Source organism: Macaca thibetana, chromosome 5 (genome assembly GCF_024542745.1).
Source record: "Macaca thibetana thibetana isolate TM-01 chromosome 5, ASM2454274v1, whole genome shotgun sequence".
In the NCBI taxonomy this organism is placed as follows: Eukaryota; Metazoa; Chordata; class Mammalia; order Primates; family Cercopithecidae; genus Macaca; species Macaca thibetana.
The window spans coordinates 43573236-43595602 of record NC_065582.1 but is presented as its reverse complement, the minus strand read 5'-3'; the positions used below and the strand labels follow the sequence as shown (position 1 = coordinate 43595602).

The following is a 22367-nucleotide window of genomic DNA, read 5'->3' as shown; positions in this document are numbered from 1 at the left end:
CCAGACATGGACAAATGTCCCCTGGAGGGCAAAATTACCCCTGTTGGGGAACCATTGGTCTAGAACATAAGGCATGTGACTGTAGGCCCCAAGCTGAAGTGGCATTTCCCACATGATTTCCACACCCAGGGATGAAGTGGGCAGTACTGAGATGGAGAACTATAGGGTTTACAAATTGGAGTGCCTTTACAGGTCTTCTGACTCAGTGGTTTTTAAAAACCAAGTCAGTAAACCAATAAAAGATAAATGCTCTAGGGAGGTTTGGGGATATCTTCCCCTCCTGTTTCCTTCTCCCAGCCTCCCTTTTGCCCATTGCCTCAGAAACTCAGGGCTCCAACAAACAGGGATTGAAAACCATGAACAACGCCTTCTTCAGATGAGGAGAACAAGGCCACGGAGAGGTCAGTCCAACAACAAGTAAGTCTAGGGGAGTCCTCAGATTCCTCCGAACCACCCTGACTTCCAAATCTGCTTTTCCTTCCACCATACTTGGCAGCTCATTTATTCTCTTGGATCATGTTAGGTATTGTAAATATTTCAACAGATCCAGAGAGAGCCAAGAATCAAGCAGAAAAATGGCCTGGAATGATTACTTTACAGCCGCCCTGGGAATGAGGAGGATGATAGGACACTGGGGACTGGTCAGTCATGGTGAGTGAGGCCTGGGCATGACCTGCCAAGCTGTGACAGGGCCCCAGAAGTGGGCCAAAGGGAGGAGGGACAGCAAGGGAGGGAGGGGCAGTCATTATCCCAGGTAGGAGCCCACCATGGCAAGGAGATGTTTCTCATTGGTTTACAGCCACCATGTTGAACTCATTGCCTTCCTTGCTGTGGGCTCTACCTTTTCCTTCCTTCAAATGGCATCTTGGGAGCATCTTCCCCCCTCACCTGATGATAGATGGCTTCTGCAAAGTGTTTTGTTGCTTTATATAGGAAAGAGGGTGCCTGGAAGTACATTCCATTGGATATTAAAGACTGTATTTCCCTGATTTATTGTCAAGCTATGCAGGATTGTCTGAGAGGCAAGGAACCAATGGGGATATCCATTTTGACTAATGATTAATTATTATATCGAAAGTGATATTTTCCTATCAACCAATAGGCAGGAAAAGTAGACTAGAGCTTGCTAGGTTACCACCATGGGTCACAGATGTTGCCTCTGCATTTTCATATTATATTATCCATTACAGGCGGCACCTTCTCATTTAAAAACATAATTTGTTGTTCTCCCAGACGAAAAAAAAAAGCTGACATTTCACATGTAAGCCAAAGATTAGAGTCACTGCACAGGGCCGCATATGGAAGTACATTAGGATGTGGTGTCCCTGAATCAAGGACACCAGGCAGCCAGTGCTGGGAGAGATGTAGAAGGCAGTGACTTCTGATCTTTATTATGCAAATGTGCGGTCCCCGAGCCAGGCTGTTTAACCTCATCAGGGAAATGTCGCTGATCATTTCAAGCTCCAAATGTAGCACAAGCATTAGTACTAGTATGTTATTATTGTTATTATTATGATTTGGCGGGCATATGGAAGCCCAAGTCCTCTGATTTAAGCTCAGTCCCTACTTGCTCAGACCCTCTGGGATTGGACATAAACTCCTCTTGATATTAAACAAACAAATGTTTTTTTCTTTCTCTTTTTAATGCTTGTTGGTGAAACACTTTGCAGGCCTGGTTGTCTGCCAAACATGGGTGAGGATGGTGAGAGCTTCATGAAATGCAATCTCTACCCCAGAGGCTTAGTGACAGGGTACCTTCTCTCTCCTCCAGGACTCCATGCCCCAGTGGCAGACGCATCTAGAGAAAGCATAAAGAATGGAGTAGAGGCAGGAGAAAGGATGGATCGGGGAGTGGAAATGGTAAGGAGGATTGAAAAGAGAGATGCTGCATGGGCTTAGAAGGGGAAAGTTCCCTTATTCCCACTTGTGGGTCATTGCTCTCTCAGAGCCACAAAGGAAACCGAGGAGCTGCCGAACAGGCAACAGAGAAGAAATTAAACGAGAAGGGGAAAGTCAAAGACAGCTGCGTGGCCAAGGGTGGTTGAAAGCAAAGGCTGAGCATCTTTGAAATCCAGATCGCTAGACTTCAGTTGGCAAGGTCCAACTTTTAGAAGAAATTAAGTAAATAAAAGGGAAACATTAAGCTGTAGTGACATTCTAGAGGAAACAAAAAGCAAGCAGTTCACATCCCCTTTTCCTCCATCAGCCTGGAACTAGGGGAAAGGTCCGGCTCTAATAAGTTACCCAGGAGGGAGATTGGTCATTGCACAACTGGAAAGACTAGAAGCTTCTCCAGAGACCCTCAGAGTCCTTCTCATCTAGCCCCAAGTCCTCTTCATATAAACACTGATATTGCAATTCCAGTCCAAGTGAATCAGTTTTTGTGAGTGGAATCCACATCCCTATTTTTTAAGGCTTTCCAGGAGATTCGAAAGTGCAGCCAGGGCTGAGGCTGCAGCTCTGGATGCTGATGAACAGAAACTCCACAAGGGCTGGAATTCTTGAATGTTTATTTTCTGCTGCATACCCCAGCATCTAGCACAGAATCTGGCTCGTAGGAGAAATGGAATATAGATTTACTAAATGAAAGGGCAATGGGGGAAACAAGGCATTTCTGTAACAGATAAAAGTATGAACACTTTGGGAGGCCGAGGTGGGTAGATCACCTGAGGTCAGGAGTTCAGGACCACCCTGACCAATAAAGTGAAACCCCATCTCTACTAAAAATATAAAAATTAGCCGGACATGGTGGCAGGCACCTGTAGTCCCAGCTACTCAGGAGGCTGAGGCAGGAGAATTGCTTGAACCCGGGAGGCGGAGGTTGCAGTGAGCCGAGATTGTGCCACTGCACTCCAGCCTGGGTGACAGAGCAAGATTCTGTCTCAAAAAACAAACAAACAAAAACCAAAAACCAAAAAGAAGTCTGTATATAATTAGGCCATTCAAGGCATCTGTGGAGGGGGTCACCTCCCAGAGCCCTGCTGCCGGTCACTTTTGTCCCTCATTGTTCTGGCAGTGGTAGACACACACCTCATTCCCAGCTCTTCCTGGGTGTAAAGGGGAAATTGTATCTGCGGAACCAGCAATTGTCTATAGAGAGTGGCCTCAGGGAGGCAGAATGACTCCCTTTCCATGGGCAGGGCTTCCTGAAGGCCTCTTTGTGTCCTGGAGGAAACCCCTTTGTCCTGTCTCCATCCTTCTCTGGCACTGGTCAACACTGACTTGGAGAGGTTGAACATCAAGAAATGAAACCATCAAAAGGGAGGGCTTAGGCTGAAAGGACAAAACTAAACACATGCTAAGCTGGAGACTCAACTGGATCCTGAATGAATTGGGATCACTCAGGGAAATGTTGATTGAGCACACACCAAGGGACCAAATTTGCATTGGAGGTTGAGGAGACAAAGGGAAGTAAGGCTGGGACTCTGCCTCTAAAGAGTGGGCCAGTGGCAGGGTGGCAAAATCATCCGATGTCAAGGCTGGCCCTAGAATTGACACTAAGCCAAATGTTAGTCCAGCCTCCCACCTCCACCCATCTCTTTCCTCTCTTCCAAGCATCAGAAGTCCTGTATCCAAAAAGGATCTGCTCTTAATGGAAGCCCAAGATGTAAATCCAACCAAAGCACAGTTACTCTGCATAGGGGGAAAGTCCTGTCCTCTCACCTGTTCTTTACCTGTCCCTCCATTCTCCCCCCTCAAAAATGCTTTCCTTAAGTCTTTGGAGGCTGAGAACTCAGGTTGCATGCCTTTGCTCTGAATAACCTGGTATTTCTAGATTCAGGTTGTTTAGCTGACACTAAATCAACAATGCTAGCACCAAGGAGGATCTAATTTTCCTCCTCTGGCTTCCTGAGATAGACGGTGTGACAGTATGGCTTTCAAAGGAGACGAGGCTTAAGTCACCAGTTTTTACTATCTGCACGGAGCCAGCTGTGGGTTGTTGTCCTTCTCCACCAGTGGCTGAGAAACAGTCAAGGCCCTTTCTGGTGGCCTTCTCTTCCTCCTTGCTCCTGCTCGGAGTCCGGTCAGTGATGAGTTTTATGAAAATGAAGGATGTCCTTCTCCCAGAGTCAGGAGCCCTGTCCCTTTAGCTGATGGATGACAGATGTCACATGAAGGAAAGCTGAAGAGGAACCCTGGGCGTGGACTTAGGTCACTGAGTTAGTTTGATGGAGATCTCAGTATCTCATCAGGACATAGGCTGAGAGCGGCTGACATCAGCTGCCTTTCTTCTGTACCACTCAGTGTTGAGAGCTAGTAAAACAATGTATTTGGCTGGAGCTGTAGCCAGTCTGCCACCTCAGTCCCTACTCTGTACTCTAGCAAGAGCGCTTCAGCCAGATGCTGAGAGACCAGTGGAGCAGTGTACTGTTAACTCACGTGAGACAGCGCTGTGTGTCTGCATAAAACCTTGAGCTAAGAGAGATGTTGGGATTTCACTGAGTGTGTCTCCCTGTTTCTAGTGAGCACCATGGCATAGGAAAATAAAATATATGGGAGTAGGACAGGCCTTAATTCAAATCTTGACAGTGCTCCTGATGAACTCAACAACTTTTTTCTCTTCTTTTTTTTTTTTTTCAAGATGGAGTCTTGCTCTGTGGCCCAGGCTGGAGTGCAGTGCCGTGATCTCCGTTCACTGCAACCTCTGCCTCCCAGGCTCAAACAATTCTCCAGTCTCTCTTCTGAACACAAGCCACTAACAGCCAGCTAATTTTTGCATTTTTTGTAGAGACGGAGTTTCATCATGTTGCCCAGGCTGGTCTCGAACTCCTGAGCTCAAAGCGACCCATCTGCCTCGGCCTCCCAAAGTGCTGGGATTACAGGCATGAGCCACCCAGCAGATTCAACAAGTTTTGGCAAGTACTTTCGTATCCTTTACACTCATTTTTCACATCTGTAAAATGGGGATGACATTATTTACTTGGCAGATTTGTGGTGAGTAGTAGATCTTAGAAACTCAGCTGTTTGAAATCCTGTGAAATTATTATTTCTATTGGGCTCTGAAGTCTTTGAAAGGACAGATGGTATTTTCTTTATCTTTGTATACTTAACCTCTAATATAGTAAATATCTGGCACGTAGTAGCTACTTAAATGTAACTTTTCAGAAAACTCTTCCCCAATACTTCATCTAAATAAGTATCCCCTTGTTATTCATTATATTATTTTCCTTTATAGTCCCTGAAATGATATAGTATTTGTATATTGTCTACTTTTTCACTAGACTGTAATTTCCATGAGATTAGTAATCTTGTCTGTCTGGGTGGCCAGAGTCTAGAGCAATGCCTGCTAAGAGCAGGTGCTCAAAATGTATTTGTGGAATGGAAACATAAATGAATGGTAGTTGCTTAATTATTACTAGTAGTGGCAGTGGTTTACACGGTATCAGAACCAACACAAAGGGACGCCTTTAGTCATCTTTGCAAAGCTCACCAGAAAGGATGACAATGATCAGAAACCTTTCAAGTTTCCTCCTCACAGAATTCTGCCTGGGAACCTTTATTAAGGATGGCCGATTTCACCAGGCCTCCACCAGGAGGCCCTTTATGCTAAACTGAGCAGAGTGAATGTTTTATGACGTGGACAAGGGCTGCCTCAGAGCCTGAACTGGGGCCATCTGGGGGGAGTGGGGTGGGGCCACACCCTCTCCCTGGGCTCTGCACCACTGAAAGGCTCCAGACGGCTCGGGCCCTGGGCCAAGCTGCTTGGTTCCAGTGGGAAAGCTGACCTTGGCCAGGAAGAACCAGGAAGAGGCACAAATGACTCATTGTCCCACATCCTCCAAGGTAAAAACCCAGCAGTGTGTGTGGCCTTTAGGGCTGGATGTTATTGCAGCCTTGGCTCCTTCCTCAGCCAAAATAAAAGCACTCGGCCAGTAACACTTGCACAGCCTAGGATACAACCAACGGCTCTCTTCCGTTGTTCTATTCAACACACTTTCCTGCACTTAAAGTTTTAAAACATCGTGCACATAACATTATGATTTCAGTTCTAAATGTAAACCATAATTTCTTTTTAAAGACGTACGGCAGCCTTCATTTCCAGTCAAGGCATGTGCCATTTTAGGGTCCCGAGGAAGAAATACGATATGCTTTCAGGTCACGTGTGAAGGAGGTCTCACCGGAAAGTGCTTAGTTTATTCAGAAGTTTGGAATCTAAAGCGCTGATTTGTAAGATGTGCTGCTGCCTCCAGATTTCCACTAGAGGGCAGTCTTGGAAAATGTTTATAGATACATATTTTATTGCTATGTCTAGGAAATGTGTCTTGCTTTTAAAAGGAACAAACAAACAAAAAACCCATGTAAAATTTAGGGCAAGCTCTTTGGCTCCACTTGGAACGATTCCTCATTCTTCCAGAAGGAAGCCGGGGAGCATGAAGGCAGCTGCTTCCCTCGTCTCCATCCCTTTGTCCACATGGGATGCAGCTGGCTGCCCAAGCTGTGAAGCTGGCCTTGGCGCCCAGATCCCTGTCTTCCCACACCCGCCTCGGGCCAGCCCTAGTGGGCAAGGAGAGGCACCTTGGAAGGGAATGCGGGGTCCTGATTTAGGGGCCCCTGGTTTAAATTCGGCCTTGGCTGAGATCCTCTCCGTGGAGTCCCATCTTCTGCCCTTCCCTCACAAGCTAGCAGTGGCCGGAAATTCTCAGAAAAGAGCCAGGAAGGGTCAGAGGGTGACTGGGGAGTACACAATTAAAAATAGGCCTTCCAGGCAGGCAGCCATGGAGATCTCACTCGATATGTAAATAAGTGTAAATAAGACAGGCCAAGTCTTGGCGCTGGAAGGACACGGCACATTTTGTGCAGCCAGGGTTGTCTGGGGCAATGGTAAGCACTCCCCCCGCCTTCTTTTTTTTTTTTTTTTTTTCTTCTTTTTTTTTTTTTTTTTTTTTTTTTTTTTTTTTTTCACACAGCCCAATTTAAGGAAAAATTATAATATATATAATATATAATATTTTTTCACCCAAGAAGAAAATAGCTTTACTGGGCTCCATTGGTGGTGGTGGGAAGGACAGATCATTCCTACAACTTGAATTTATTACTTGATGAATAGAAGAATGTCAACAGAGAAATTAGAGCTGCTTTATAGCCACAACAACCTTATTTCTGGAGCATATTTGATACACAGCACTCAACTTTCCCATCTCTGACATTTGTGTCATCCTTTAGAGTCTGTATCACTGAGTCATGCGAGTGACCTCATTTCATCCTGGACACAGCCCTGTGTGGGTGTCATCATCATCAGCCCCATTGTAGAGAAGGACACCAAGCCCAGGGAGGAGGAGAGATTTCAACAGGGTCCCACAGCACTGGCGGTGGGGCTGGGGCCAGAATCAGTTCACCTCTCCCACATCATGTTTTACTGGGCATCTGCTGTGCACTGGACTCGGGGCTCGGTGTGAACAGGATGCTGCCTCTTGCCTTTCCTCGGAAACAGGCTCTGTGAATGTCAAGGCAAGCCCCTTGACTTCCCTTGGAACTACTCATTCTTCCAGAAGTTCAGCTAGAGGAGGAAGCTGGAGAGCGCAAAGGCAGCTGCCACCTCTTGCACGCGTGGGGGTCTCGGAGTAGCAGGGGCTGCTCTGTGCGAGGGGCTGGGCGAGCAGGGGTGCACTCCCTGGGAGCAGCAGGGCCTTCCAGACGGCCATGGCGGTCTGGCCATGGCGGTCTCGGGCGCTCTGACCTCAGCCTGCATCTCCGCCCCCAGCCTGCATCTCCGCCCCACCCCTCTTGGGGGGCATCCCTTCTGTGCACGCCCACGTGTGAGCAGAGAAGCAACTCTCAGAAACCTTCTGTGTGTTCAGGAAATGTGCGCGGGCGGCTTGTTCCCTTTTGCTCTGTCTGGGGTGAGCCTAGAGGTTGCATCTCAAAGTAGACTGAGGGTTCTTTGGGAGAAGTCAGGTGTGCCCGGGGGAGCCCTGAAGAGTTCCTCTGTGATCTCAAGGCTAAGGCAGCAGAGAACATGGAACAGGCAAACAGTAGGGGGGCCACAAGGTGTGTCCTGCAGACCGCCCCTTTTACTGGACTCCATTCTGGGTTTTTCTCAATGAGCGCGGAGCTGCTCCTGCTCAACCTGTTGGCGGAAGTGGCGCCATATGCTGGACTAGTGACTGCGCATGCGGATGCGGAGCCTCGCCCATGACGCTCAGTGCGCAGGCAATCTGTATTCAAAATGTCTGGTGGATGTGAACACCAGCAGGTACAATAGGGGTTGTCTCTCTTTAATAATACCAGTGTGTCGGCCAGAGGGTAGGAACAGAAAAGATGCATCAGGGGAGTTTGTGGACTTCTTTTGCAAGATTGCTTCAGAAAACTCTGAGGAGGGCAGTAAGAAATTGGGGAGGGGAGACAGGCAGGAGCAGAGGCCCTGGCCCTGTTGCCAGTGCTCCTGGGAGCGCTTCTGTGCGGCCCCTGTGCTTGGGTTTCTTCTCCCCAATTCATCTATATAGGGTGTGGGATGGAGCTCAGGTCGGGGGACCACTCGCTGCATCCTAACCAGCCCAGTGTAGGGGGCAGAGAGAGGAGGAGAAAATGGGTATCCCTGAGACAGAAACATGACAGTGAGCTCCCTGGCTCTTCACTCCTAGGAATTGCTTAGAAGTTTCCACCACACACCTCGGCCAGGTTCCCACAAGAGCTGTGGGAACCACCACTCCACCCTCAGGGCCTGTCCACTGTTCTGCCCGCTGCACTCAGCAGAGGGGAAGATGCAGGCGGTCCCGTGCTGATCCAAGGAATCTCTGGACTGCAAACTCCCTGGGGACGGACCCAAACTGATGAGTGGGCTTGTCTATCTAGACCCAGAGACCCTCGGGAGGACTGAGTGTTTCTGGAATGATCCAGGATGGGGCGTTCTGTAGCAATTCCCCCGAGGAATTACACAGGACACCTCTGATGATGAAATCCTCCAAGGGCCAAGAATGAAATTGCAGAGTGCTGTCAGGTTTCACGGCCCCGGAGAAGGAGAGGGAGTTCGGAAATGTGGAGCTGAATAAAACTATGCTCTGGTTTGCTAGAACCACCCAGAGGTGGCTGAGTTCCTCCCACTCGGGGGTTATGGTAAGAAAAAAATGTACTGTGTATTTGGAGGATACTTTTCTGAGGATGTGGGAAGGCATGTCTGTGCACAGGAAGGGAAGAAGGGTCTTTTCAAACTTGCAGTGCCTTCAGATTGGTGGCTTAGATGGTTCTAGGAGGGAGGAAGAGAGAGGTCTCTAATGTGTCTCATTCGAAGAGTTGTTTGGTGAAGGCCACTCTGCCCTGCCCCGCTTACCCTGTTCAGTAGCCTGAGCCTTCTGTGTGGACATAGCCCCAGCTCAGCCCTGCCCAGTTGAGGTTTCTCTGGGCTGTAAAGGAGTGAGCTCATTCAAGGCGTCACTGTGGAGTCTGAGGTGAGTAGCATGACAGGACACTCCAGGACCAGGCAGGCGACTGTTGGCATGAACAGGCTGGCCCTCCCCACATGAGTGCTCTCGGGCAGAGCACTAGGGGATCAGCCGTCCAGAGCCAAGCTGTCTTTACCTTGCCATATCAGCAAATATCAGCAAAGGGTCATATCACTGTGGCCCTTCTGGGAGGGAGGTTGTTTATTGAGGAATCAGATCCATGTGTGAACTCCCACTCCCTACAGTCTGCAAGTCCAACCCTGTGCCTTTGGGCATCTCTAGGAAGGACTGAGTTACTGTGGGGTACTGGGTGGAAGGACTGGAGAGGTGAGGTGGACTCTGTCCCGAAGGTTCCTCTGGAAATTAGTTTCCTTTATTATTACAGTGTTGAAAATTTTGAGGCACTTAAGCGATTGAACCCAATTTAGGGCCAAGGATAAAAATGTTCGCTGTAGATATTTTTCTGTTGTGATTTTGGCTGACCTTATTTCCGTGCTGCAGAATGAGATTTTCTCAGTTGTTCCATTACCTCAAACTGCTTGTTAAACAATGTCTTCGGAGAGGGGGGGAACCCAAAAACTGGCTGATTAATAAAGTGCTCATGAAAGGGGTGAGACAAGGGAGCTGTCAGACCCACACACAGAGATGCCAAAACGTGGACTCGGCCCGACCTCGGAGACCTGCCTTGACACTGTGTGACTTTTGTACGACTTCTCTGTCTCCACAGAGTCGAGATCTGCTTAGTGCCAAGTGTGATGTGGACAATTGCCTGCTGGATGGAGACAGAAACTCATTTCCCATCTGTCAAGCAGCCTGACACAGAGTTGGTAATGATTTTCTGTCAGGCGAGGCCTGGCTGGATTTGAACCCATGACCCAGAGGTAACAGGGCCTGATGTAGGGCTTCCTTTACAATAACCGGCTGCCTGTGCCTTGTTACTCCCAGCCCAGGACTCTCTCTCACATCTGCCCATGCTTTCTCCTCATGCAGCTGAAGTTTGGTTAGATCCTGACTTAGCACTGGGGCTAAGTGATTGATGTCCCTGGGCAAGCAGAAGATGCATTAGTGTCTTAGGGAATGGGAAATGAAAGGTGGAAGAAAAACGGGATGGTAGGGCTGCGGTGTGATTAGCATGAGGCCAAAAGCCGTGTGCTCCTGTGAAGCCAAGGTCTGACCCTCTCAGGATCTTTGCAGCCTGTCGGCCAGCCAGACGGCTCCCATGCAAAAGCCACCAGATGTGTGGGTCTGGAGTAATACTGAGTCTAGATTCTTTGGGTGTCAAGTATTCTGGTGCTGAAATTGTCATTATTCATACCGATTGTTTTCATGAAAAAAGAGTCCCTTTCAGGAGCATCCATAGATGATTAACATGATGATCCCCCATTCACTGAATGATAATTAAGAGTCACACACCCCTCTCCGAAAACAGTGCTTCACAGGTGGAAAGTATCTGTCCTCCAGAATCAGAAAAGCAAACTGGAGGGCCTTAAAGGTTAACTCATTATTAAACATTTATTGAAGTTTCTCCTAGCAGACAAGTGTTCTATCAGGGTTATAGACATAAACAAAATAACGTTCCCGTTGAAGAAATTAATCATTTGGAGGGGAAGAGACATGTTGACAAAGAAAACCTGGCACAACCTGATAAGTCATATCAACAGTAAGTGAAGAAATTCAGTAGCCAGTTGAAAATGAAGGCCTATGTCTCACGATGGTGGGAAGCGCAGAGGGAGCCTGGGAATTAGAGCAGAGGTAAAGTGAAGGGAAGCACAGGTGTTGGCCACATCAGAGACCCAGCTGGAATCTAGGCTTTCCCACTTATAAGCTGTGGAACTTGGAACCTAGTCTCATGGGCCCTCCACATTCTAATCTGTAAAATGAGAATAATTACACCAATGTCAAAAATTGTTGTAAGGATTAAATGGGTAAAGTATTTATCAGAGTGTCTGGCACCTCGTAGGTGATTGATAACTGTCAGCAAAGGGCTTTATGAATTGGACAGGGGCAACACTGGAGGAAAAAAGAATAGCTGGGAAAGGTATTTTTAAGACAGTGGTAGTGGGAAGCAGAAGAGGGTAGAGGTAAAAAGGGGTTTTGCAGATGGAATCAATAGAATTTGGTGACTAACTGGATATAAAAAGTGGGACGTGAAGGTTGAGGGGGAGGAGAGCCATGTGGTTGCTATGCCTACAGAGGAAGCTAGTGGAGAAGATGGAACATAGGGAAAGAAAGAGGTTATTGAATTTTCACTCAGGACATGTGGGGTTAGAGGTGCCTGAAGATACCAAGTGCAATTAAAAATATGAGCTCAGGGCAACAGATTCGGGAGGTCTTGCTGGTTTACAGAAAGTGGCTGACATGCAAATGGCTCAGATGTTCCCACTGGGAGAACACAGGGTATGGGAAGAAGGATCTGAGAGCCGATTTTCCAGAAATGGTAACACTAAAAGGGTTAGCAGAAAAGGGGGCCTTGAAGGGTACAGCCAGCCATTCCTGGGTTATGGTGGCAACTGATGGAGTGGAAAGGTGACAGTTCATCCTGGACACAATTAGAGAAGAAGGTGCAGCCCTCTGGGAGGGCCGTGACCACCAAGCAACTGCCCTAGGGGCAGCCCCGGAGTTGGAGCTCCTCTCTGACAGGTGTTAGGCAATTGGAGTCAATGAGGGTAGCTCTGTCTGTCAGCCGCATTACCAGATAGTTCTCAGCTGGCATTTGGAGGAGTTGGGCAAAATCTCTACTTGGAGTTCTTTAGAGTAGGCGGAAAAAGGCAAGCAACAACAGTGGGCCTGGAGGACTTTCCATATGCACTTACCCCTTTGTGTTCTTGGGGAGGCCTGCTGGAAGCCAGGGAGGCCTGTTGCTGCAGCCATCTTAAAATCCGGAATCCAGTGTCTTCATTAACTAATGAAGTGAACACTCACACCTTGGTCACTTCCCGACTTGATTAGTAATATTTAATGGGCACCATCATCGATCTTTTGCAAAGATTAGAAGTCATGCAGAATAGAGCCTGACATCTGCCAACACACTTCTGACTCCACACACCCAATATGGTTGCCCATTCATTCTTGAATAGCAATCATAGCTGACACTTATTGAGTTCTTGCCAGGCACGGTAACAAGTTGTTTGCTGGAATTATCTCATTCGACCCTAATAACAATCCTATAATGTTACATAATTCTCAGATTGGCTTCATAAGCAGATAAGTGAACTCTATAAGTGACAGTTGGCTCCTTCTTAGGCATGCACAGGACTTCGCAGGCGTGGACATAGATTAGCTGCTAAGAGGGAGGGGGATTGTCAGAATGCACCACACATGAGGTAATAATAGCAGTGGGGCCCAGAGTTGGAAGTCTTGGTAAACATTTATTTGTGGAAAAGAAACTGAGAAAGTTCTAGCCATGTTGGCAAAAACAGCCCGGGTGACCACGCTGACAGCAGTGCTCTGTGAGCACACAGAATCAGAGTCCAGAACTTCCAGCAGTGAGCACAAGTCAACATGGTTGCAAAAATTTCAAGTTTGGAATAGCAGATAACAAGGAAATGATCCATTTCTAGGGTGGAGGGCAGGGTCCATTTCCTCATCACCTTGTCTTCTACTACCAGTGAACCATGAGACCTGGTATGTATGTCAGCAACCCAAGGCTTTTTCCTTCCAACTGTCTGGAATTGCTGAGTTGTAGGGCTTTTGACTCACTCCACATGAAGAGAGAACATCCTGTATTAAAACTTTCATTGCAGAGCTCAAGGAGTTCAGAATCATTGAGACTTTCCAGAATTTTAGCACATGAGAAAATAAGATCTTCCAAGAACTGTGAGGTTTTTGGGCTGTCATGGAGTCTACTTAGTGGTTAGACATGTGGGCTCTTGGAGTCGGGAAAAGTTGAATTTGAACCCCAACTCCACCATTGAAAGAGTTGTGAGGCTTGCATTCCCTACTTACTTTTTGCCTCGGTTTCCTTACTTATTCAATGCAGATAATAATGGTACATATCCTACTATGGTTGTTGAAAGAATTAAATGAAAAATTCGAGTAAAAATTTAGTACTGGCCTGTCGTGTAGAGGTATGCTGGGGTCTTGTGAGAGCCAATGGTGCACATCTCTTCCTAACTCTGCCTTCAGCAGAAGCGTGCTGGTAGCTTGAAACCAGCCCAGGCAGGAGCATTTATACTCTAGCAACTGGCAAGTGCTGCAAATCAGAGCAACTAGTATGAATTGTAGCAACTGTCGTTACAATCCCCCATTCCATCTGAATATGTATTAACTTATATTTGGATGTAATGGTTTGAGAATGAATTCTATGTTCTGTGGGAAGTATTCTCTCCCCAAAATTTCCAGGAGCTTCCATTCTTCTGATCGTCTCATGCACAGAATTCCTGCCTATGACTTGGTGTCTTTATTACTGGAATGCTTGCTTCCTCTCCTCCATATACCCTCTTGGTGGTTGCTGAACGTTTTACTTCATTTTCTCCCAAATGAACAAAAAGCTCTGATGTGAGGCAGATTTTCATTAAATTTTTTTTTTTTTTTGAGTGGGGAGGAAGTTGGGGGACACACGTGTCTTAGAACTGCAAAAAGTGCAAATAACTTAAATAATGCTGCTGCTGATGGCAACCACTGCCACTACCGCCACCGTCACCACTCACACAGGTCACTAAGTATGTGCCAGGCCTGCTCCTAAATGCTCTGTGTGTATGAATGTATCTAGTCGCTGTCTTCTGGAGGCCCTTGCCATTATTGCCATCCGACATTCCTGTGTCTATCCTCCTCAGTCTTCAGCCATACTGCTAAACAGTCTACTGCTAAAGGCTTCTACTTCTCTTTTTTCTACCCTTCTCTCCATTCTTGAACGCCTCAGCCCTTCTTCCCATGCTGTCTACTCCCACCCCAAATTCCGCTCACCTCACTTTGTAGAACAACTGGATTCTTGTCTTGCCTTCACCGACCTAGGTTGTGCTTAAGGCTTCCTCTTTCTTTCTCATGATGAAAAAGATGTTTTTCTTGACCAAGTCCGATAGCCTAGACATGACTTATGCTGTTCCCTCAAGTAGAAGGAGAGGTCACACCAGTTTGTGTTACATGCTTATTATAACCCCTCCAAAATGTGATAAAAGTAAAATGTAAAATTATACACCACCTCTGCATTCCTACTTCCTTGAAGTAACCACTGGGAAGTATAGTCTAAAAATTGTTCAGATGCTCCTACTTAATAATTTTGTGGCTTTGGGCATGCTACTTAGTCTGTGATTCAGTCTTCTCATCTGTGAAACAGGGATACTACTACCTACATCATAGAGTTGGTGAGGGTAAAATGAGATAATGTTCAGTGCCTGGAAAAGTACCAGGGATAAAGGAAGAGCTCAATAAATGGTAGTTATCCTTCCAAATGTTTTCAAAGCATGTAGTGTCCCTATACGTATGTAACATTTTAGTTAATGAAAATATCAGATCTGTAAAAATAGGATTCAAAAATGCGTATTTTTTTTCCTGAAATTTACTTTTCCCTCTCCCTTAACAATATACTGCTATTCCAAGGTAGTCTACCCTTATTCCTTTAAATGGGTCCAAATGTTCTAAAGAATGCACCATTGATTATTTAAACACTTCCCTGAATGGGGGAATTTGGGTGGTTTTTTTGGTCTTACCAATACTCTGAACACATCCTTGTCAATGGACTCTTGTGCACTTATTTCTGCAGGGTAGACTCCCAGAAATGCAAGAGTCGGGTTGAAGGGTGCATATATTTAAGCTTTGGATAGTAGTGTTAAATAGCCCACCACACATTCCATCTCATTTATAGTCCCACTACAGGGCAGAAGTGCCCTCTTCCACACTCCGTCAGTATTTGAATATTATGAAACTTTAAACTTGTTGTCAATCTTTTTCATAAGTGAAAAATAGTATCTCATTTAAATGTACATTTCTCTGATCCATGGTAAGTTTGTATGTTCTAAAATGTCTATTATCCATTTTTATTTTGTCTTCTATAAATTAGCCATTTATATCATTTGCTTGTTTTTCTGCTGTACTTAAAAGTCAAATACTCCCTTCTCTCTCCCTGACATTTAGGGTACAGTTTGTGCGGGACATACCTGAATCCTCATACTGCCTCATTCCAAGTTCAGAAGCGTGTGCTCGCCTAGATGAGAGGGAAGTGGAAGTGATGATGCTTGTCAGGTTATATAGGCATCTCGGGGAAGACGGCTTTTTCAGGCTTCCCATGGCCATTGCAAATAGATCTTAGAGCACATTTGGAAAGTTAGAGAATGAACAGAGCTAGCTACACTTGTGTGAATTTTGGGATTGGGGAGAGAAGAGAAAAGATGGGAGGTGGGCACGGAGAGTGGGTAACAGGGAAGGTGGACGGAGCCTCTGGGGAGGGAGGGGTGGTCAGTGAGAAATTCCAGATGGCAGGTGGCTGGGAAATGGGCAGGAGCAGGATGTCCAGTAGTCATTTAAGTTTGCACATCCCCAGGCTGGGTGTGGTGGCTCATGCCTGTAATCCTGGCACTTTGGAAGGTCGAGGTGGGCAGATTGCCTGAGCTAAGGAGTTTGAGACTGGCATGGGCAACATGACGAAATCCCATCTCTACTAAATATACAAAAAATTAGCCAGGCGTGGTGGCAAGTGCCTGTAATCCCAGCTACTTGGGAGGCTGAAGCAGGAGATCGCTTGAACCCGGGAGGTGGAGGTTGCAGTGAGTCGAGATCATGCCACTGCACTCCAGCCTGGGCGACAAGAGAGAGACTCCATCTCAGGAAAAAAAAAAAAAAAAAAAGGTTTGTACATCCCCAGACATTCAGTGTGTTGAGACTTCTGTAGCGATCAAGTAACTGGAGCTGAATTTCATGTCTGGGTAGATGGGGTGCACGGAAGAGAACAGCCGTGGAGTTGAGATGCTGGAGAGTTCAGGAGTGGGTGGAGAGCTGGGAGAGCCCATTTCAGGTCATTTGGATGAGGACCCTATGATTCAGCATGGCCCTGTGATTTCAGTGCCTTTGCTTGCACTCGTGTTGACAACCACACTGCACCCTGTTAGAGTGACAGAGTTCAATACACAGAGTTCAAACAGAGTTTCTCATAATCAGGTTTGAAGAGAAGTTCTCCAGAGTCTACAAAAGTTTTTTTCCCTTTAAATGGGTTTTGCATTTTACTCACATTTGGGAAAAACTGTCCTATAGTGCAACTAAGATTTGTTAAAGAAAATCTTACAAGACCTTTCATATATTGTCTGTATACAAACCAATGATGATGATAATTTTTATCTAGTTTTTAAAGTAAGTACATCAGAATTTCTATAAGGAAATCTTGTATTTTTTATGTATATAAAGCTTTCATCAATTCAGATTGATCTAACTTGATTTAGCTTAAATTACTGAGGGTCTATTGTTCTGTCAAGGCATGCAAGATGAAAGTTGCTTGCATATCACACCTGCAGTCTTGCCTTGGAGAGTTAGTATTTACACAGCTATGAAGTAATATATTCCTATGAGGAGCACAAGGCAGTGCTTCACAGTTTATTCACAATAGGAATTGTAGTAAAAGAGTCAGTTTTCCTTATAAATTAATAATACCCAATATAGAGAAGAGTGCTTGTAATTGTGATGGTTCATGTCCTACCTATTAAGATCACTATCTGAAAAGTCAATACACATTTTTGGCTACTACTTTGAGCTAGGCATTTTGTGAGGCACAGTAGGAAAACAGAAATGTTTACTGCACTGGAGGAGACAGCAATTTAAACTACGCAGAGGTTTTAGAAGACTTGAGGGACATGTTGTAAGGACACATCAAAGGAAGCAAGTCTGGCACTGGCTTGGGAAGACTTCATGGAGGAGGTGACATTTTTGTCAGGCTTCCAGGGGAAGAGGATTTCTATGCCAAGAAGACAGCAAAGACAAGAACACAAAGGTATGCAATTCTATACAGGGTAACTTGCTCATCAAAGAAACACCAGGGTTGGGAATGGCACTATAAAGTTTATCATTCCTATTTCTCAAAACTGAAATTCAGATCATCTACATTTTGTCCCTTCTGCTGCGTATGTTTTCCTTTTGGTCCTAAACCCTGCTGCAGAGAAAGTATCTCTCATAAAAAGGCAAGGGCTACCTCTAGATGTTAACATCATGGTGTGGTGGAGGTACTCACAGAAATGCCCAGGAGACTAGGACGTTTATGTATATGTAACGACAAACGATAGAACGGTGCTGCAGTGAATCAAGAGATATCTAAAGACACTAGGAAAGCATCACAAGGCCATCTGAAATCAGACTAAAAATAAGCCACAGTTTCTTTTGTGATTTCTGAAACATTTCTTTGTTTAATCATATAATTATTTTCATCTTCCAGTCATCATAAATAATCCACTTTATTACTTAACCAATCCTTTTGAAAAAATTTGGTATTTAGCATAAACAAACACTGAACATTAGCTAGAGGTGTGTTAATTTTTAACAGAACAGGGAAGAATTTTTAAAAACCCACAAAAATTTTAATACTAAGAAAAAACATAAAAATACCAACATTATCACCCATTAAAAAATCAAATTTTGTAACAACCATTAAAAAAAATCCAGGTGGAAAAATGAGTAAACATAAATATAATCTAATGTATTTCTTTCATAAATACGTTTAGACAAAATAAATGCATAAAACAGATAGCTCTGCAGTGTATAAACGTAACAAAATACTTAAGCTCTGAATAATTAAATCCCAATAAGCATGAATTAAAAATAAATTTTGATTTTATTTTTTGTTCTTTATGAAAAAATATGCCAAGGAATTTGTGTTAAAAAAAAAAAGAAATTGGCATAAACATTATCACTAAAGCCACCAAAGTTCACTATGTAAAGATTATTTGAAAACAAAACACATTTTTTAAAGCAAAAGATAAAATGTTATCATAGCATTTTCAGTTGAATTTTATCCCATGATCACACCTACTATAGGTGTTAGACAATAGAGGTAGATAAGTTGGGGGCGGGGATCAGTATTCTAATGTTAGAGAGAAAGATTTTTATGATAGGGCAGAGAGATGACAGACAGACAGACATTTCCATTTGCTCCAAAATTCAAAGAAACTTGTAGGAACAAAACATAAGAGCCTTTCTGTGCTCCATAGGTAAACACAATTACCTAAGCAAAATGACTGTAGTTTTAGACACAAGTAAAATTCTTTATAACAGTGTATACTACAGCCTGGTTAGCACAGATTTTTTGCAGGGTCTGGCATTAGCCTTAAAATTCACACTGAGAATAACTCACGTGAAATTTCTTTCAATGACATTGACAAAAGATGAGACCTGGTAGTAACAATAATATAAATTTACACTGTAGATAAACTTGGTTAAGTTTCTAAGGAATGATTTTTTGTTGTGGGCATAACAACAAAACAACAAAGAACAGCTGCTGAGGACATAGCACGGCCTCAGTGAGACCCAGGATGCCAATATTGTCTATCAAATCAAGACAGGACGTGTAAGAATTTGTGACAGGACGGCATGGAGGAAACACAGAAAAGTGTTCCTGTAGTTCTATACGTGGCTTCACTCTCTACTTCGGTCCAGTTACTTACAGCAGAAGCAAATATTGGATACTCATTTGAAAGCTGCTGCCCAATTGGGAACTGATTTTACTTGATATTTTGGTTATTAAATGGTTTTGCATGTTCTTTTCATGTGGTGAGACAGAATGTGTATATGTAACATTTGTTTGCATCTATGACCTTTATATTTTCATTTATTCATAAGAGCAATAAGATTTAACTTTTAAAAAATATTGCCAACATTTGTCAGATCTGCCAAGGAGATTTTCATTAATAAATTGTCTCGAATGCCTTAAGTGTGCTGAATTCCAGGATGGAACAGGCTGCTTTTGGCTAACAGGGGCAATCTGGAAAGTGCTCAGCACATCTGTGTAACAGGAAAAACATTTTCGTCTGGGTTGTGGAATGTGTATAGAATCTACCATTAATTGTTGCTGCTTTCAAACTGATTGTAACATTTTTGTGCCTCATATTTGGCTATTATGAGTGTGTAAGTGTAAGAAAGAAATTATTGAATAAAGAGGAAGAACATATTAAGATATATTTTAAAGACCCTGAAAATCAAATCGCAGAGTTTAACTCAAAATTTCACATAATTTCACTCATCACTCAAACATTCAGGCCCTTTCTTTGAAGCAGCTTATAATAAATTTAAGACATATAACGCCACAGTCTCTCATAATGGGACTGAAGAATTTCTGTGTGGAAACTATTTGAAGGAATGTCTTTAAAAATGATGTCAAGGAATGCATATATCTTACGCTTTTCAGCATCTATTCGATCTATGACCCCCGCTGAGTTGATAAGGAAGAGGCATGTCACAGTCGTAGAAAAAAAGAATCACACAGTAAATCAAAGTATGCGTGAATAAGACTTTGGAAATTTTCACTGTCATCAGAAGGGCATTTTCTTGATGGTGTGACCTCATTTCAAACATTACAGTAACTATTATAGGGTTGTATTGCACAAAGGTGCTGCAGGGAAAGCATGTTTGCTTTTTGTCACTTACCATGACTGATTCCTGCATTAGGAAAAAGAAAAAATTAACCCCCAAATATTGTATCACCCCTGGCAGTAATCAACAAAGCATATTTTGGAAATAACGCTCTTGTCAAATACATTTTAAGGCACTTAAACAAGTATATCATATTTTTATGTAAAAAAATAAAATATGCATTGAGGCAACATTCACAAGTACAAGTCTTCAGAATTGCTAGTATGTACAATCCTGTACATATATACATTGCTACAGAAAGTCCATCTCCTTTGTTATACTGTTGGCCTTGTCAGCTTCACTCCCTACAAGGAAGGAAAACATGTTCAGAGTTGGACAGTATCCATGAGCAAAGTGAAAGCATCAATTAACACCAGATAATTTATGCTACTAGAAGGAAGAAGAGGCCCACCCAGATGGCATCATAAAACCAATAATCCAAACCTCTGGATACAAACAGATTTCCCTGCCCATTTCTCTGGCCAGCAGACTGTCATTTCCCCCTCCCGCACCTGGCCTGGCTACTCATATGGTTCCCCTGTGCACTAGACGGTAGCCTTGGGTCTCAATCAGTACTGTGTGCAAAGCAGAGGAGGCACTCATGGATACCTGGAGGATGGACTCTTGGTATTTATTTTAATGCCCAAATTTGATGGATAGATATTCCAAGCCTTCTGGATTATTCAAGTTAGCCAGTGGCCCCCTGGTTTGGAGTAGTTTCTACACAAAGGAAAAATGAACAACATTGTACAATTTAGTCTCCCTTTTGAAAATGCTTCTGTTAGTCTACAGAACAAATTCTAGAGCTTTTAAATGTTTGGAAGAAAAATTCACTCTGATTAATTTACTGTTCACTATGGCTATATAATATTGATGAGTATTAGGATTTTCAAATAATTTTCTTCGTTCTTTGTCAAAATCTATATGTACAAATTCTGACTGACAATGTGCATACATACTGATAAACATAAGCCATAAATAGAAATAGAAAATTTCAAAGGGGATAAATAGTAAAAGAAAGAAAAAGGTAGTAAACTGCTCCACAACCAACTCTGAGTAGGAGGCTCAGAGCCTGGAGTGGTGCCCAGTATAGAAGAGGAATCTTTTTTATGTTAACATTTTGTTAAATAACTGAATTAGTGAACATGTCGGATGGGCTCAACTTCTCAGGTAGGATCCTGGGAGCTGAGGGCAAACCTTCTAAAAGTGATGTTACGCTTCTGTCTGGAGTGTCATCATGGTGTGGGAAAAGATTTTGGGGATCAAATAGCCCAGTGTTCAAGTCCTAACTCCAGCACTGGCTGAACTACCTCATGGTTTCAGGCCAGCTGCTCAACTCCCCGAGCCCATTTCCTAACCCATAAAATGGAGAGAGCAAAGCCTGCAGTGAACATCACTGTAGATAATGATGAACAATGATGATAATAATTATGGCAGCTAGCTTTATCAAACACTCACCACGTAATCCTCTACAACCCTACGGTGTAGATATCATTAGTCAGCAGAAACTAAGCTACAGGATGCTCAGTAAAGTATGCCCCAGGTTACAGGATGAGAAGGCCAGCAGCCTGAGCTCTGAGCCCAGGCAGGCAGGCCCAAAATCCATCCTCTGAACCAGGTAGAGGATAGGATGTGCTTAGCACACACAGTGCTCAATAGGTGGTACTGTGGCCATCCCATTTTCAGGATATGAAGAACATGACACAGGGTCTTGTCATTGGATGTCTTTTCTTCCCACACATCTCCTGATAACAGTCACTACTTTGTGTAGAGAGCAAAATAAGTCCTGGTATGTCCAAGTCACTGGGAAGGAGCCAGTTCTATCGATGCTACTACATTATGTGCATCATCCAAACTTCTTGTGAATCACCTGGTTTACTTATTTTGGTTGATAATTTAGGAAATGAAATCCACAAAAATCTAATAAGTACAAGATTCTAAGTGTGGTGAAATTAACATTGCATGGACTTCTTTGCTAGTTAAAGTTTATTTTTTAATGCCCAAATGCAGTTTTGCTGTACAAATAGGTTATTATATGTCTGGAAAATTAAAAATAATGTAGGCAATCTGGATAATGCCGGGTTCTATCTTATTTGGAAAGGCATGTGAAGTAAGACACAGATGAAAGACTGAGTGAGGCAAAGATGGTATGCACCAGAGTGGAGCAGGTATCTATTTGGAGTATATTTACTGAACCTCTACTCCATATAATATGCCCTTCGATATGAATGAATTAAAAAGAGCTTGTAAAAACTGCATGTTAAGTACAACTGTCTTTTATAACAATTTAAGATCTTTAACCTTAACCCTCCTGTTCAGATTGGAATGGATCAGTGCACCATTATTATTGTATTGAAGTAAGAAAATATGTACTTGAAAACAAAGATATGCAAGCAAAATCTAAAGTGTATGAACAGTTCAGATTCAGGAACAGCACTTTAATCT

At 43.9% G+C, this 22367-nt stretch overlaps 1 protein-coding gene and 1 long non-coding RNA gene across 6 annotated transcripts in view; one reads left to right on the top strand and one right to left on the bottom strand.

The window, feature by feature from the left end:
• Positions 1-5651: 5651 nt before the first annotated feature.
• The window catches only part of LOC126955335 (uncharacterized), a 101462-nt gene continuing 84746 nt past the window's right edge, over positions 5652-22367 (top strand). For 3 of the 4 annotated variants that reach the window (XR_007725891.1, XR_007725892.1, XR_007725890.1), the window contains exons 1-2: positions 5652-5784; positions 10108-10261. This is a non-coding gene — a long non-coding RNA (uncharacterized LOC126955335). The remainder of the gene's footprint in view (positions 5785-10107; positions 10262-22367) is intronic. The other variant, XR_007725893.1, reaches the window with a different exon arrangement.
• Positions 17685-22367, bottom strand: part of SLC10A7 (solute carrier family 10 member 7) — a 259177-nt gene continuing 254494 nt past the window's right edge. Inside the window, exons 12-13 of one of the 2 annotated variants that reach the window (XM_050791779.1) lie at positions 20532-20642; positions 17685-20227 (exon numbers count right to left, since the gene is read on the bottom strand). In XM_050791779.1, the coding sequence (XP_050647736.1) occupies positions 20559-20642 (84 nt within the window). In that variant the 3' untranslated portion in view covers positions 17685-20227; positions 20532-20558. The remainder of the gene's footprint in view (positions 20228-20531; positions 20643-22367) is intronic. The other variant, XM_050791780.1, reaches the window with a different exon arrangement.